Source organism: Polistes fuscatus, unplaced genomic scaffold, assembly GCF_010416935.1.
Source record: "Polistes fuscatus isolate 324 unplaced genomic scaffold, CU_Pfus_HIC Scaffold1, whole genome shotgun sequence".
In the NCBI taxonomy this organism is placed as follows: Eukaryota; Metazoa; Arthropoda; class Insecta; order Hymenoptera; family Vespidae; genus Polistes; species Polistes fuscatus.
In genome coordinates, this window is record NW_025112997.1 from 16,302,987 (window position 1) to 16,320,290 (window position 17,304).

Sequence of the window (17,304 nt, forward strand, 5' to 3'; positions counted from 1 at the left end):
AAGTAAATCAAAATAGCGTATCGAGGTAGCCCTTCGACGTTCCGTTCTCATGGCAGCAGACGCGCCATTTGAAAATTACGGCGCCGCTTGTTGCAACCTATACAAACAAATCGGTCATTACGCGGCCGTTATACGATAATCGTGCTTGACGTCAAATATTAAATGATTTCGCTGCGTGAATCAGGCTGTTTAAATTGTTCCCGGCTTGATTGAATGATGGCCGCTTCTCTAAGTTGGCCGACAACCACTTTAACGTAAATAAGATGGTACCCTATTCCGTACGTAAGAGTTGCCTCGTTATACAGGGTGACCGTCTACGAAGTGAATCGTCGTGATACTTTGCGATCTCTTAATAACTTCTTCTCGATTATCTCTATTTCTTCATTTTTCTTTTTAATATTCTTACATATCAATGTCTTAAGAAAAACAGACGCTTAGAAAACCTTTTGTTAATTTATTTTTTCTTTATCTTTTCTTCTCTCTCTCTCTCTCTTTGTAATTGAATCATTGTGTCAAATATTAACGACCTTATCGTACTATAAATAAAAATTACTTGTATTTGTGTGCGACGATCTTTTCGAACGGAGAACATATATTATATAGAAGGAAGGAGAGAGAAATAAAAATAAATATTATAAGTAAATATTTGAAATATTTGAGGTATTTGCTTTCTCCCTCTATTTCTTTCCGTCTTTTTCTCTCTCTTTCTTTTTTCTATTTCTCTTCCTCGCGATATAACACTCGTATCTCGTATTGGCACGCTTTCAAATTCCGCGGTCCGTCCGCGGACTTGGCGACTTTTCGCGTAATTGCGCGTAATAATTCGTGCAATAAATTCAACAGTCGACTCTTGTATTTACACTAGTCGTTCGCACTATCCAGAGTTGCCTGTTGTATTTCGCGATTATGCGATAGTGGAATGAGCCTATAGAGTCTCGAACAATTCCACTGAAAATATTCTATTCGACTTTCGTCTCTTTATGTTAAACTGTCTATTAATACTTTTAACATTCTACTATGCTTAATTATTAATTAACTAAAAAGAATGTGTATAGCATTAAGCAGACACAAATTGTAATCGTATATATTAGTCATGTGGCTTTTTTTATTGATTATTAAATCATTTAAATAAAGTATAAATATTATAAGCATATAACAAATTGTAATTATATATATTAGAAATTGCTTTTATTATCCCGTCATTTGCATATACTTAATCAAATTATTAATTAATAGTATTAGATATTAGTGTTTTTATTATTTTTTATTCTTGAATTTATGTTTACATAAAGTGATCAACTTACCGATATTATTCTAATGGTACAATGAAAGTATTCAACACATGATCCCTAAAAAATGGCAACCGTACATACACCAATGTTAGTAACGCCCGTACAATATCGTTTTCATGTTCATTCCCAGTACTTGATTATATTTGAAAATTGATTCGATTTGCATCGATTGATATTGAGGAGAAAATATTCGAATTGCGATTTAAAGCTATATTTATTGGAATGTATTTGTTCGTAACAACTCTTGACTTTGTCCACTTTTCTTTCTGAACGTGTAATTGTACGAGACTCGGAAGCAGTCGTGCATGCAAGATAAAAGTTAAATAGAAAAAGTAGGAATCGAATACGCACAATCGTCGTGTTGCTCTTCATCTTTATAGTTCGTGTCGATGCTCTCATATTCAATTAATTTCCTCAATAATAATAATAATAATTAAACGGTGCGTTATCTCTTTCGATCCGTCACGTATGTTATTCTCATAAAGAAATTACGATGATGCATCGTGCTTCATGGATTTTCTTTTCTCAGACAAACTAAATAGACAATATTTATTAAAATACTCTTGTTTGTATATATATGTAATATTCTATTATATAAAATATATAACAGCATTTGTAAAAACGAAACAAAATTATTCAGTTTTGTTTGCAATGTTCGTATAATTAATACTTCTTTATATTACAATACATCCAACAATAAGTACTAGTTGCCTGACGATCGAGAAATGTACTTAAAATATTAATTATTGATAATACTTGTCTTTAAATGGCGTTAATGGCAGTGTTGTCTTTGGAAAATTTTCGTTTCTCTTGCCACGATTTATAAAAAATTCTCTTTGATTACTTTTATATTTATGTATCTAATTATATTATATATTGTATAATGCCTTGCCCAAAATCGCGATGCACGTAAAAATGAAATTGACTAGACTTAAAAAGGATAAAAAGCACGAGCCTTCGTGATTAATCGTAAATATATAAACTTATATAATATATATATATGTATGTATGCTAAACCCACGAGGTATGTATGACGTAAATAATACTATTACTTCTATTTCTATTTAAAAATAATATTTAAAAATCTATTCTAAATGTATCTCTCGCTTCCTTTCTTTGTACGTACGCGGCTAATGCTTTGGTAAATTCTAAGTTTATAAACGAAATCTAAAGAAAATTTTGAAACTGACGTTTACTATACAGCAAATAAATGTAAGTGATAAACAATGGAAGCTTTACAGAAATCATTAATTTTCCGTTTCTCTATATATAAACGTAAGAAACTCAAATTTACTATAAAATTTCATAGAAAATAAAAATCTTATAATCAAACTTAAAAATATATAGTTCAATCAATCCTATTACCAGGGTGACAAATCAACGGAGAATTAACATCCCACCCATCGATCTCTTCGGTCGACTGAGTTGCTCTTTTTTGTGTGTTTAAAATAGTCGAACTATGCTTAGGACTACTGGGTGCTGATCTGCAAGTAACTTGAAGTATCGCTGATGTACCGAATCGAAGATTTTTTGCTCCAGTTCTCAAAAGATAAGAATCGTTATCGAAAAGGAAACTGTTGTCTATATAAAGATCATTTTGCTTTTTTTTCCTTAGGTCAAGTGGATGTTGCAAAAGATCCGTTTGACTTTCGCAAAGTTTTTCTACGCATGGACAGGAATTGCTACTAGATTTCCAGTTTTCTATACAAGCGGCCTTCATCAGAGACGAGGATGATGATTTTGGTTTGCACGGACTATTGTCGACGATTGATTCCAATTGGTTGCTTGTTTTTGTACCCTTTTGATCCAATTGATCGGAGCTGGCGAAACGTAAACGTTTCGGAGATTCGCTTGAACATCTCATGAACGTCGATCTAACGAGAGATTTGTTCTTTAAGGAACTTCTTGGTACGAGCGGATCAACTGTACTAGTACGTTTATTATTCGTTGCATTTCTACGATTCATTCTTTCTTTCTTACGTTCTTCTCGATACACTGGATCTTCACCCATTAACCAGTAGGTCAGACGATCCCCTTTACCTTTCATAGAAATTATACCACGTTCGACCAGACTGAAGCCACCTAGCTCATCTAACAACTTTTTTGTCTCACTACTACAATGGATTTTTAAAGCTGAAAAGACAACAAAATTGAATTTTATTATTTATTATCATTTTTATGTTTTATCGATTAAAAAAATTCTTATTACGAGATCCCGTTGATTCCATTCGACTGGCTGTATTCACAGTGTCACCAAAAAGACAATATCGTGGCATTTTTAAACCAACGACTCCGGCACAAACGGGACCTAAAAAGTAGACATTTTTCCCTATAAATTATTAGAAATAGAAGATTTATCAGTGTTGCTATCAATTCTTTCACAAACATCAAAAGTGAGATTCTGATAGTTTTAATTAATCCCTTACAATTTTGTACATAATTGATTTATTTTAATAGAGCTTTTAAAAATTGTAACTAAACTTGCCAGCGTTCATTTCATATTACAAATATTTATCATTCATTTATCTATCATTAATATTATGAGAGATACAACTATTGAAATGTTAATTCATCCGTTTGAAATTATTTACCTGAGTGAATTCCTATTCGTAGTTGCAATTTATCCAAAGGTCTATGACGAATAGTGAATTGCTTGATGGCATCTAAAAGGCACAAAGACATACTGGCGATTTCTGCAGAATGTTGAATGCCATTTCTTATCGGCAATCCACTTACCTAGATAAAAATTATATATATATAATTATTTAGAATTATTTTTATATTATCTTAATATTAATATTATTTCCACTTACCACCATGTAAGCATCACCGATAGTTTCGACTTTGTAGACATCGTAATTTTCGATCGTTGAGTCAAAACACGTATACAAGTCGTTTAAAAAATTCACCACCTAAATATATTTCTATTAATACTATTGAGACAATTTATAATATTATTATTGATGAAAAGACCAGAAAAAAAAGTTTCACCTGTAAAGGGGTACTTTCGGCTGACATCGAAGTAAATCCAACAATGTCACTGAAGTAAATCGTCACACAATCAAAACTCTCAGCTTCCACTTTGTTTCCTCGTTTTAATTGTTCGGCCACGTATCTTGGAAGCATTTCGTACAACAATGCATCTGAAATTTTCATGAAAATAAAATATAATCTTGTTAACGAATAAACAAATTATTATTTTCTTTTTACATCCTTATGTTTAATGATAAAAACCTGTTTTCTTTTTTTCTTCAGTCAGTTGATCAGTTCGCTCGTCAACGAGAGCTTCGAGATTATTCGCATATTTTTCCATCATAGCCATCATGTTGTCAAATATATTTGATTTCCTATTAAATTAAAAGTAGGAATTTTAATTTGTATTGATATTAAATATAAGAAAAAATGTTCAATAATTTTGTAACTTACATGCCCTTTCGTAAAGGTCTTAATTTGTTTCTTATGATCTTAAAATCCGGCCGATTTTCTGGATCTTCAGCCCAGCACTCCAATAAACAGTCACGAATAAAATCAAAAGTGTTCTCTAGTTGTTCCAACGGTGGTCTGAGATTGAAAAAGACAAGCTAACAGGTAAAAACAGAATTGCTTAAGCATTTCAACTATCACAATAAACGAAGACTCGATTCGTAATGATTTTAAAGTTCTACCTGTATGGAGATTTAAGGGGATCTCTCGTAATTATTTTCTTCAAAATTTCGGGAGCAGACAATTGAGTTATACCGAAAGGACCGTGACGACCTTGAAGCTCGTAAAGGACTATAGCAAAGGAATATACATCTCCTCTTTGAAAATCTTTCGCTGATGGTTCATCAAGACCAGTAGAACGTAATAATTCGGGGGCTCGATACAACAATCCTGTTACAAAACACTCTTAACATTTATGTTCATCTTTCGAAAAATAGATATATGTATACACGTATATAACAACTACAAGAAGACAGAAAAAGCGAAGAATAACGAAAGAAGAAAACTCGCCAACAAGTTGAACAAAATTGCATTTGCATGAAATTTGAAATCAGTCTCAGAAAGTACCGTGATATTTTTTCATAACGTCACTTGGCTCACATTCGGCGTCTCGTTTAAATTCGTGAAGCCCAAAATCCGTCAGTTTTACGACCCAACGAGAGTCAACGAGGCAGTTTGACGTACTGAGCGATCCGTGATATTTTATGACAGACTCGTGAAGATAAATCATGCCCTGAAAAGGGATGAAATATATTAGATGACAAGCAGAAACTACTTAGAAATTCTATTTGTTTTTTCTTTACATTGTGAATAAAAATCAAGAAAAACAAATGTACCCTTATAATGTCACCAACGAGCGATGCCATGAACATGTTATCGAGTTTGATATCCTCATTTTCTAAAATATCCTGAAAATAAATCACTGATTTAAAATAGATTTTTAAATATTGAATTCCCTAGAAAATTCGTGCCGGCAAAAAATTTTTCCCGAATTTAAAAAAAAATATATTGTATATTAATTGTATATTAATCAGCACGAACATTCCATGGCAATCCAATACATAATTTGAAAATAATTACTAATAATAATATTGATTTAGTAGTATTACTTTTAAGCTGCCCCGTGCACAATAATCAATGACTATGCATATGTTTGGAGGATCGGTGCAAGCACCAATAAAACCATTTAAATTATCGTGTCTCAAATCCCGCATCTATGAAATATAAATCGATTTAGTACATGTTTTGCATAAAACTAAAATATTTTAAGAAAATAAAATAGAATTGAAAAAATTCTTATCGATTAATTACAATTTTCAATTCTTTTTTCATCTCTCGTGTAATCTCGATAGATTTCTTTCTTATTTGTTTAATGGCAAAAATTCGTCCTTTATAAAGCCCAATTTGCGTATAGATCATGGAATAACGAAAATCAGCGTCCGGATTTGAACTTAAGGATACTTGGCTCGTTCTTACTATTGGTTGCGTTGTCGATGTCTAGAAAAGCAAGAAAAATATAAACATAAATTCTTTGGCTTTGGAATCGTGTAATCTTATCAACGTACAAATCTGATAAGGAAAATTCGAAGAAAATCTTTTTTGAATTTTCTGTATTTCTTTTTCATTTTTTTTTTTCTGTTTGAATGAAAAATAAAAATCATCCCATTTGAATACCGTCGAGCTTACCTTGGTATTGCATTTCACTGAAATCTCTTTTGATGTTGCGTTTTCATCCTTTGCCTCTTTAATCTGAATATCCTTATAATTTACCTTCCAGAGCAACGAATCCAGTTCCTGCTCGTATTTCCAGTTTCTATATAGAACCAGAAGCACTGCTATGATGATTAATAATAATCCACCTGCTATACCTTCAACTATTTCGATCATGTAAGCTGTAACATTTCAGAAGAAATTAATTGAAACGATTTAACTAGGTTACTGATTCTCGTAGTATTGTATTAGTAAATATCTCTCTCTCTCTCTCTTCTCTCTCTCTCTAATATAATTTCAGAAGATTCAGTATAATTTGTACAATCGAAAATATTTTAAATTCGTCAATTACAACAATTTTATAATCTTCGATAATTAAAATTTCAAATTATGTTTTTATTTTATTTATCTTTTTTTTTCAATTTGTTTAAAACGATTGACCTATGTGCACAAAATATACAGATGCAAAGAAAATTCTATTCTCTCTTGTTTGTTCTTTTTTTTAAGAATCTCAATGACCTTTTCAAGGATCTCCTGCTCTTTTAATGTAATAAAGTCGGTATAAGATTATCTACAATTTACGGATGAAAAATAAATATTTTTATTATTCTTTTCTGACCTTTTATAATTCGAAAAAAGACCTTTACCAAAGTTATTTATTATATTAAAAGATTTTCTATTTTTATTTTTATTTTAAGCTTACAATAATTCTGAATGAAAACTGATCGCGATTTCATTTCATTTCATTTCTTTTTAATCTGTTCAACATTGTTTATCTATGTTTATAATTACTTTATTAATTAAAAAATGGATAATATTTCTTTCCATTTTTGTTTGTTTTATTTTTATACTTGCGAGTAATTGTATATATATGCATTGAACGGTATTATTCGTTGTACAACCTTAACGTAATATTTACACATTTTTTTACGATACGATATCGATCTTATCTTTTCTTTCTGTCTTCGATCGAGTGTCGTTCGTCTTGGCACGATTTACATATGTAGATTTTTAGGACCAGGAGTTAAACTTTACGACGCGTTCATAAACGATCGATTGGTTGGCCACGTCGTTTGCCAACCATGAGTAATATCCGAGAATGATTTTAAAAGTTTGATCGAAAGCCAAAGAAAAGTAATTCGAAAGTGAATGTTCCATCCTCTTTTTGCATTTTCACGATGCAGAAACACATGAATAATTGAGAAAACTTGATTCTGAACGTAATTCGTTCTTTTGTTGATTTGAAATTCATATTCGCGTAATATCAATCCTATCGGATGTTCGCAAATGTTTTCTTCAAAAAATCAAAATAAATCAACGAAAATAGAAATAATATTAGTATAATATAAAATATAATATTTAACGCAATATATAATGTAATACAAATTTATGTAAAATCGATCTTTACAATTACTTAGGAATGTTCGAAATTTCCAAAAAAAAAAAAATAAATCAACGAAAATAGGAATAACCAATGAATAATTTAGAATGTAAATACATTGAATTTAAAATACCATGTGAACAATTTGACATACATACTTAATTAAAAATGTTATTTTTTGAAAATATTATCTATCAATTATATTTCGAACATTTGTTTTGCTTTTCATATGTATACTTTCATACTGTTTATTGTTAAAAAATATCGCGCAAATATTAATGCGAAGAAGGAAATGAAGATTGCTGTGTCCAGTTTAATTTAACGATTTGAAAAAATATACGGCGATTAACAGGCTCGTTCATTTCACTAATTATTATAATTAGCTAAATTTGTTTAGTTCCATTTTTTTTTATCTAAAATGTTTTTTATTTATTTTGACGTAACCTTGATAAAAAATTATAAACTATTTCGCAAAATGTATTTGTTAGAATTTGACATTAAAAAAATCTTAAAAAAATCTGAATTCAGTAATGGCACTATGATTTGAGAAAATTTAAGAATTACTACTTTATATAGTATATACAATATATATTATATAAGATATGAATTATGTATAATATAAATAATATATCACCTACGCACACTTGCATTTTTCACCATGGTATCCACAATAAGGTTCCGAAATAGGTGGACCATCACCGACCCAAGAAATTTCTCTTATTAATCGAAGTTTCTAAAGAAAAAATTGTAGACAATATCAATTTTGTAAGAATACTGTTGTTTTTGTTCACATACTTACAGGTAAATTTGTCCCGTTTTCTTTACCAACAAAATATGCGATAGGATAAAGACCATAGCCTTTGCTAGTCTGATTATCAAAAGCAATCAATGTGTAATTACCTTCTGCATCTCCATTTTCATCCATGTACACCATATAACTGTACAATAATGAAAAGTGGATTATTTTTAAAAACATTTTCTATTCATGAAGAAAATTGACCCATTGGATTATATTGATTGGAACTCGAATGGGGGTTTTTCATTTTCTGATCAACTGTTTTAAAGTTCTAATTGGACCACTTATATACCAAATTGATAAACTTCACAAAACAAACAGTAGAGAAAATTGATAAAGTAATATACATTGTCGTATAATTTATTATCGAACGCGAGGATATAAAAATTGTTTTCATATAGTGATATTATAAGTTTAATTATTGAAAACATTTATTTCAATTATAAAATGTTAAGTATTGATCTAGTACCTTGAAATCATATTTTTTTAAATTCATAAAGAAAAGTTGCTTTAGGAAAAGTATAATTGTAAATTATTCAGGCTTTTAGATGCTTTAAATGAACTTACATTAGACCATTTCATGAATATCTATTTATTAGAAATGAAGACTCGGTTATACAAGGTGAGAATCATTAAGTAAAAAAAAAATAGAGTAAATAAAAAAAAAATCAAAGAATAAATAAGAAACAACACTATACAGTTAATAAAAATGTAGTATGTTCACGATCTTATACTACAGTTATAAACAAAAAATTTAAAAAAGACTTGATCAAATAGCTTATTTTTAATAATCGATTATGAAAATAAATTCAACATTTTGTTATTTGAATTTGATAAATCATGATTATTTCACGCAAACTTTGTCAGATGTAATATTTAATCATATATATCTAGAAATAGATACGCACTTACCCCATTGCACTGCGATAATGAACTCCGTGTAGAGCAGCTACCATTTCTGTTCCGTTTCGTGGATCACGATTTTCCTTTAACGCTTTCAACAGTGTCATTTCGTAAAGATGAACAGCATCATAAAGATAAGCCGGTTCTGGCCCAATCTGCCTTATAACGGAGAATGACAATTACGTTTCTGATTGGTCAGATAAAATGATATAATATTTCATTTATTTTATCTATTTTTATTATTCATATTTTATATTATGTATTCATATATGTACACATATATTCTTTCATTTTTATTCTGTTCTAACATGTATTAGGGTTACTGAAAAGTTTTTTCGTATTTAAAAGATAGGAAAAGGTAATTGAAAATGTTATTAAGTTGAAAATTGATGGCAATCATATAATTGATTAATTATACTTGTTTCGTTAATTATTTACTTCTTATATTTTCTAGTAAAAGTGAAAAGACTTATTCGGTATCCTTAATACAAATGAAAATAAAATCAAAGTTGTCTCTAATAGTCACCAGAACTCCTGCCCCATTGTTCCACGACGATAATGGATTGGTAGAGTTAAAAGGTGGTTTCTGCATATAATCATTGATCAGTTTTGTGAAATTTTGATAGCCGATCGGCGCCGATGCAACGATGCCGAAGTAATTGCGATAAGCTTTAAGAACGGAATAATCCTTTATTCTATCTTGATATAATCCATGAAGATATTTGTCTGGCTTTTGTTCATCGTATTGATCGAAGTTAATACCAACTACCCAGTATTCTCCTATAACGTGAAATTATTAAGGGATGATTCGTATCATTTGGCTAGTAATCTACGTTAAATTTAATCGGGCGTATAATTGATCAATGAATTATTATTATTATTATTATTATTACTATTATTATAATACATTGCGACTATTAATGACGTGACCTATAATAATTATAGTCCAAACTACTCTTTGATATACATATGTACCTGAATATCTTACAGCGGATTTATACCTTTTTCCAAGAGCTTCCTTTTGTCGAGTGCCATCAGGAGACCCATGTGCTCGTCGTGATCTCCTAGTATCACGTAAACTGTAAACAAAGAAAAATACAACAATTAATATCGATAATTTGAATGATCATTCTCATATAAACAAGTATTTAACAATATTTCATTGAAATTTGTTTCCGTAATGTTAGTTATATTTCAAAGTTTATTACTTAAGTTTCCCGTCATTAGAGTAAAAGCGATCACTTTAGGAGACACGTGGCTAGTTTATTTTTAAAATGACGATAAAATCAAATTATAAATAGACGTGTGACTAACGATCCTCGAGAGTTATATCTATTCTTATCACGAAAACCCGGTTGAACGAGATATCGTAGTACATAGGATAGAGATGCGGGTTATTCCCCCTTTTCTTCATGCGAGCGAAGAGAGACCTTTCTCTATTCTTCGAATAAATCAAATTATTTGGATGCGGGCTCTTTTTGGCTTTTGCTATTGTTCAATCGATAGGAAAAGAAAATGCGTGTCGTTCTCTCTCATCAACGACAACGACAATGTCGATGAAAATAATTGGATTTTCGATGGAGACATCGTCTTGCTTACGACCAACGAAATAATTAAGTCGTAAGGAGAAAGTATTGTACGAGTTATGTGGGACGTCATCGATCCTTTCAATTCGAACAACGTCGAACGTGTTACAAAACGTTTTTCGTTACAACAAAAAAATGCTTACGCATCATGACGAAACAAAAAAAAGGGCCTGGTTCCTCTTGATTTAAGTTAATCGCGAATGTATATTTGTTAAACAAACCACGAATTTCTTTCTCATTCATTGAATTAAATTAACATATATAGAAATCGATCAAATAATTCGATTCTTAGAAGAACGAAATTCGATATTTTGTTTTTTTTCTTAATTTAAATAAGTATAAGGTATAAAAGTGTAACATGGCTAATTGTAAATTCATTACTAAAAATTTATATTGTTTAAACATTTTGTAATATTTTGTATACTTATTCACAAATCAGTTTTTCATTGCACAAATTACATTTCCCGACGCAAATATTTCTTCTTCGTTTTCATGATTAATACTTATGCAATTTCTGTACATTTTTATCAACAAGTTATTATTAAAGTTAAAATAAATAATTAAAAGGTAAAAAAAATAAATTAAAAATCTTCGTATTATAAGGTTTATGTTTGTGTACATAAATTAAAAATCATTTTATTTAACTCACTTCGAGTCTCCCGATAAGTTTCTTTGACAATTTTATGAAACGGATTCGTCACATTTTCCAGGAAATAATAAGGATCTTTCCAACAACGACGAAAATTCACTGTAATTCCATTATTTTCCAAAGATGATAGGATCGTTGCACCGACGATTGACATTTCATTGAAGTCGACTAAGGATGAATTTAAATACATGAACGTCACCTGCGACAATACCATAAAAAAAAATGTATAAAAAGAAACAAGAATTTTGGTTGATAACAATAACGTCAATAATTTACCTTAGTCCAATTGAAAGCTTTCAAAACGGATACAACAGATTTAGAGATTTGTGTGTCGGGTGGTCGTGTCCTGGCAAAGGTTGCAAATTTATTTTTATCGGAAGTTTCGTGATTTGAACAGTACTGAAAAATTAATTTAAACAATTATTTATTTTTCTACAGATGAGAAAATGTTTAATAACGAGAAATATTAAATATAATAATTAAAAATAAGAATAATGTAGAAAAAAAGAATGTTAATTTTATATTAACGCAACTAAAATTAGTTTTAATGATTTCCATTCGGATTTCAAGTTGAGTCTATTACGAAATAATGAAAAAAGAAATAGGTGATTTTTACGTTCAATGATCAGTTACGGTTGTTTTACGAGATACAAAGATATTCTACGACAGTAAATTATAGAATTTATCGTTAAAGATAGAGATCAGAAGAGAGCTCGTTAAAAAAAGTATCTCGTCATATTCATCATGTATTAAATATACGAAAGATTCGTTCTCTAGCGAACGAATGGGCATGAGAGATTCTTAACGATTAATTATAATACGTTCCCGTTAGGTTTTCACGAAATCATTGAATAAACTTAGATAACTCGTAAAATATTAATGAGTATTAGAATCAATTTTTATTCCAAGTAATAAAATCGAATCTCGTAAACATTTTTTCGTGATGTTTCTCATAAACATGTAAAATATTTATTATTTCTTGAGAAGACAATTAAATAAATTACTATTTATAGTAATAGAACAGCCTTATAACATAAACAAACTTTTCTTACATTCTTTGTGTGTATATATATATAATATTAATTTTTTTTTTATTAAAAACAAAAAGTTAATTAATTCATTCGTTTTATATATTAAAAACGAAAAATCGGACGATGTTCTTTTTTTTGAAATTAAATTCGATTTTGAAGAATTATCTATTGGAATAAATGTATCCTTTTTATCGGAAAAAAAATAATAAAACTTGACTTTATAAGGATTCAAATATTTCTCATAATAGGTAAAATCATTCGACCAAAAGGACGAGGAAAAGTTTATCGCATAAAACGGGTCGTGACGTTGACTCTTTGCATTCGTATTCTTCCGAAGAACGAGAATAATTTATTTCTCCTGGATGACTCTCCTCTCTCTCTCTCTCTCTCTCTCTCTTTATTTCTCTCTTTCTCTCTGTCCTTCTCTTTTACACGGTAGCTTTAAACCGCACATTGCAACATCGGATCACGTCGAGCGAAAAACGATCGAACGAGTAAAACGCGAAGGAGCGTCCGTACGATCGTTTGTAATTCTTTCCGTTTTTTCTATCTCTCCCTCTTCTTTACTCTCTCTCTCTCTCACCCTCTCTTTCTCTCCTTCGATTTAAGTGGAACAACCTTAACGGATGCTGTCGTAAGAGCGATCAATTGTTTCGAAGAAAACCTTCGATTTTTGTTCTATCGTCGAAAGAAAATTGCAATAAAATTGACGTAATAATTACTTGCATGTAAAATTACTCTAATTGTTAGAATTTTTTCTACGATGTTTTCTGACAACGAGATTAGAAATATTTCTTCATTTGTTCTCTTTAATTTATCGATCTCCGAGATAATTTTTTTATTAACCGATACGGTGTTATTCAAATTTCTTTGACATTTATACAAATTTATTAATTTGTATCTTTTTTTGTTCTTTTCCTTTCAAATAAAAATAGGAAGAAATTAACAATCATATATTTTTGAATTGAAAGGAAAATTAATTAATAAGTAAAGTTAACATTTTTTAATATATTGCTAATGATAGAATTTCTTAATGTTATGTTATTCATATATGTTATGTTGATGTTACTTCTTTCATTTTTGTAGATAGGTGACACGTTTGTCAAAGGAAAAGTCAAAGATCACAAGAATAAAATCTCAAGGATGAAAGATACTCATTCTTACGTATGATATCATTGGGAGATTGAATGCAGCAGCCATTTTTGCTTCGTGAATGCAAGACTCTTGTGGACCGATGTAAGCTGTAACATTCTTCTTCCAGAGATCAGCTGTCATCAGTATGCTGGTTATCTCTCTGCCGTACGTCTCGCCGACCAAAAAATCAAGTTTGTGACCTTGTCTACCGAGTTCTCCTGCATTTATCTATTATAATCAAACAATTCAATTTGCTGTTAACATAAGACGATATCTATGCAATTTGAATTTATTCTTTTATAAAATGAATTTTATAATATTCATATTTTAAATATTCATTTTTTTCTAATATAAAATTTAATTATTTATTTAATTTATCTATGTATATTATTTATTTAAGGTATATCATAAAAATATTTACATTCAATCATATCCTTAACTATTCTTTATTCAATAAAATGTTTCCAATAGAACTTACTTCATTTTAGTTAAAAATCTTTTCGTTGATGTGCTTTGAGATTTCAAGATGACTTATGTTCTTTTTTTTAATAGAACTATATCTGCTCTTTTAAATAAACGTGTAAGCTGTACTATAGCAAATTTATCGACACGAATATGTTGATCTTTCAAAGTAAAGTAATAAAATAAATTCCATTTGAAACATTTTTTCCTGAATAACAAATAGTTCGAGATAAATAATAATTGTGAGTAAAATTTTATATGGAACATTCTACACACACACACACACACACACACAGATGAATTATTTTTCAATAAAAAAGTCAAATCCTTGCAAAGAATACATTTGTGTTAAAAATTTATTAATTAGATTTATATTTATTCGTATTTGCGATAGATATATTATAATGTTTGAATAAGAACAAAAAACATACTTTGAAATAAAATTTGCAAATATCAAAAAAATTTGATATTTCGAAATTAATTTTTACGATTATCTTTCTCTTTTATTGTTATTTTTTTTTTTTTTAATGAAATAAATGAACATTCGTAGAACATGTTTAATAAAATTACTTCTTCGACAGCGAGAGTGATTGCACCGGATATCCAATGGCCCAAACGGTTGTATTCCTTATCCCCTGGATGTCGTTTCGAACCAGTGATGTATCCAAGGGTAAAGGTGTCTGCATCGACACCTTTGCCAAGCAAAACGTGGATTGCTGTCAATAAGAGACACGCCCTCTCCACGTTTCCCAGTAGCATGCCCAGTCACGGAACCTACACACCCCGAACGATATTATTATTGTTTTTTCATTTTAATTTTAAGCAAAATACAAATTTATACAATCCTCAAGAAGTGATTTATTTTTTAAGTATACATTTGCCAATATTAAATCACTTATTATTTTGTATTATTATTATTATTATTATTAACCAGAGATATAAACTATATTTATTAATTATAATTAATAATATAATAATAATATATTATATATAATAATATAATAATATTATATATTATTTATGTTTTGTTAATTAAATGATATATTATTTTGCAATTAATCGTAGTAAGTTATTCTAGTTATAAACCGCACGTGTATTAATAGAAACCATTTAACTACTAAAGATCTGTTAGAACAGATATTCTATTATTTGTTTTTCCTTCTCGCGTCTTCTCACCAAGTTTTCCAGTAGATATTGACTTCCGTCTGGGTTAACGTTTTGTTGGTTTACCGAGTTTCCACGGGAAATGAATTGATGTAGAAGCAGATGCCTTTATTGAAGGAAGTCGTGATTTAATCATTGTTCTTAGTTAAATACGTTTGTCTCTTGTGTAAACGGAAATGTAACTTGACAATGTTAGATATTACAAAATGTTCTATTATTTGTTAACATTTGTAACGGTCGTAACGATATGATATATATAGTATATATGATAATATATACTGACAATGAAGGAAAAAGTTTCATTTTATTTAAATATAAAAAACGAAATCAAAGTTCGAGATATTTATATTACGAAATATTGATATTACGAATAATTTATATTACGAAAATCGAATCGAATTGTATAATATAATAATAAATATGAAAAATATTCAAAACAAGAGATGAGAGATAATATAAAAGATTTCGTTTATTGATGAAATTTATATTCGTACCGTTATTTCAGCAATGACCGCCGATTCGATCAGAACGATTACGATGATTTGCAATGGAACCATGCCGAGTATTATGTATTTGCGAAAGTGACGATTGCTTATTACGTTGGTAATGGATAAAGGCGATAAACCACAGGTGGTCGCAATAAACGCCATTGATCTCCTGTAGGGTGTCGGCTACTTCCCTTTTTTCTCAGCTTCTTTACTGGTGGCAGTCAGTGGGATGAAACAACTCAAGTATATTATCGTTTTTCCAGAAACAAACGAAATCTATTATTTATTTTCTTCTTTAACCCTTTAATGTAAGATTTTATTCTCTCTCGAAGCTTTTAAGAATAAAATATTATACTCTACCTAATAAATATTTCTTCTGTAGTTAAAATATATAAATGATGAAAATATTATAAATTTGAAATTTAATATTAAATTAATACGATTCGATGTAATTTTGCAAGCATATGAATTTAAAAGGATAGCATGAGTAAATCTACCTGTTTTTATCGATCATTACAATTGTTTGTTACTATTTTTTTTACTAATAAATTTCCTTTATTTTGTTCATTTCGTTTGAACAAATTCCCTCGTCCATCCATTTCAGATGTTTTCGAAAAATATCAATTTTGATAAACTTATCTTATATTATTTTTTTATGGTGGGAAATTTATGAAAGATGATTTCTTCGACGATAAATTTCTAGAAGTCTAGTGGGTTCATATTCCGAACGAAAGCTTACGGCATGCTGCACTCACCGAACTATTATTAATAGCGGTCTATTTTAACAATACGTTAAAAAGCTTATGTTGCTAGACGGGCTTTTAAAATATATATTTGAAATTCAAAAGAGATATTACGTAACAGAGTGAAGGCCATCCTATTCGTAAATTGATAATTTCCCATGAAAAATCTTTTTTTTTTTAATCGAGATAACATCATTTGTAATAAATATTTTAATTGATAGTATCGACTTTTTTTTTGTTAAATGTACATAATAATTTATTATAATTTATGAATATAATAATAATAATAATAAAAATAATAAAACAATATATCATTTTATATACTATAATAAATATAAAAAAAAATAATTTAATTGTGTGGATAATAATTACGAATTGTTAAATAAATAATTGTTTTCATAAGTTTCGTAATTCAATGATTTAAAAGACGAAGATAAAGTTCATTAAAAATACATCAATTACATGAATAGGATATTCATTCG

At 29.2% G+C, this 17,304-nt stretch overlaps 1 protein-coding gene across 1 annotated transcript in view; it reads right to left on the reverse strand.

Annotated features, from left to right (window-relative positions):
• Positions 1–1,932: 1,932 nt before the first annotated feature.
• Positions 1,933–17,304, reverse strand: part of LOC122514766 (guanylate cyclase 32E) — a 28,924-nt gene continuing 13,552 nt past the window's right edge. The window contains exons 2-23 of the mRNA XM_043631794.1: positions 14,998–15,201; positions 13,996–14,193; positions 12,077–12,199; positions 11,801–11,999; positions 10,567–10,644; positions 10,092–10,345; positions 9,575–9,720; positions 8,666–8,804; positions 8,509–8,599; positions 6,462–6,667; positions 6,087–6,272; positions 5,885–5,989; positions 5,612–5,683; positions 5,343–5,508; positions 4,958–5,165; positions 4,719–4,853; positions 4,527–4,639; positions 4,284–4,435; positions 4,106–4,204; positions 3,884–4,028; positions 3,502–3,600; positions 1,933–3,425 (exon numbers count right to left, since the gene is read on the reverse strand). Coding sequence (XP_043487729.1) covers positions 2,641–3,425; positions 3,502–3,600; positions 3,884–4,028; positions 4,106–4,204; positions 4,284–4,435; positions 4,527–4,639; positions 4,719–4,853; positions 4,958–5,165; positions 5,343–5,508; positions 5,612–5,683; positions 5,885–5,989; positions 6,087–6,272; positions 6,462–6,667; positions 8,509–8,599; positions 8,666–8,804; positions 9,575–9,720; positions 10,092–10,345; positions 10,567–10,644; positions 11,801–11,999; positions 12,077–12,199; positions 13,996–14,193; positions 14,998–15,186 — 3,888 coding nt within the window. The 5' untranslated portion in view covers positions 15,187–15,201 and the 3' untranslated portion in view covers positions 1,933–2,640. The remainder of the gene's footprint in view (positions 3,426–3,501; positions 3,601–3,883; positions 4,029–4,105; positions 4,205–4,283; positions 4,436–4,526; positions 4,640–4,718; positions 4,854–4,957; positions 5,166–5,342; positions 5,509–5,611; positions 5,684–5,884; positions 5,990–6,086; positions 6,273–6,461; positions 6,668–8,508; positions 8,600–8,665; positions 8,805–9,574; positions 9,721–10,091; positions 10,346–10,566; positions 10,645–11,800; positions 12,000–12,076; positions 12,200–13,995; positions 14,194–14,997; positions 15,202–17,304) is intronic.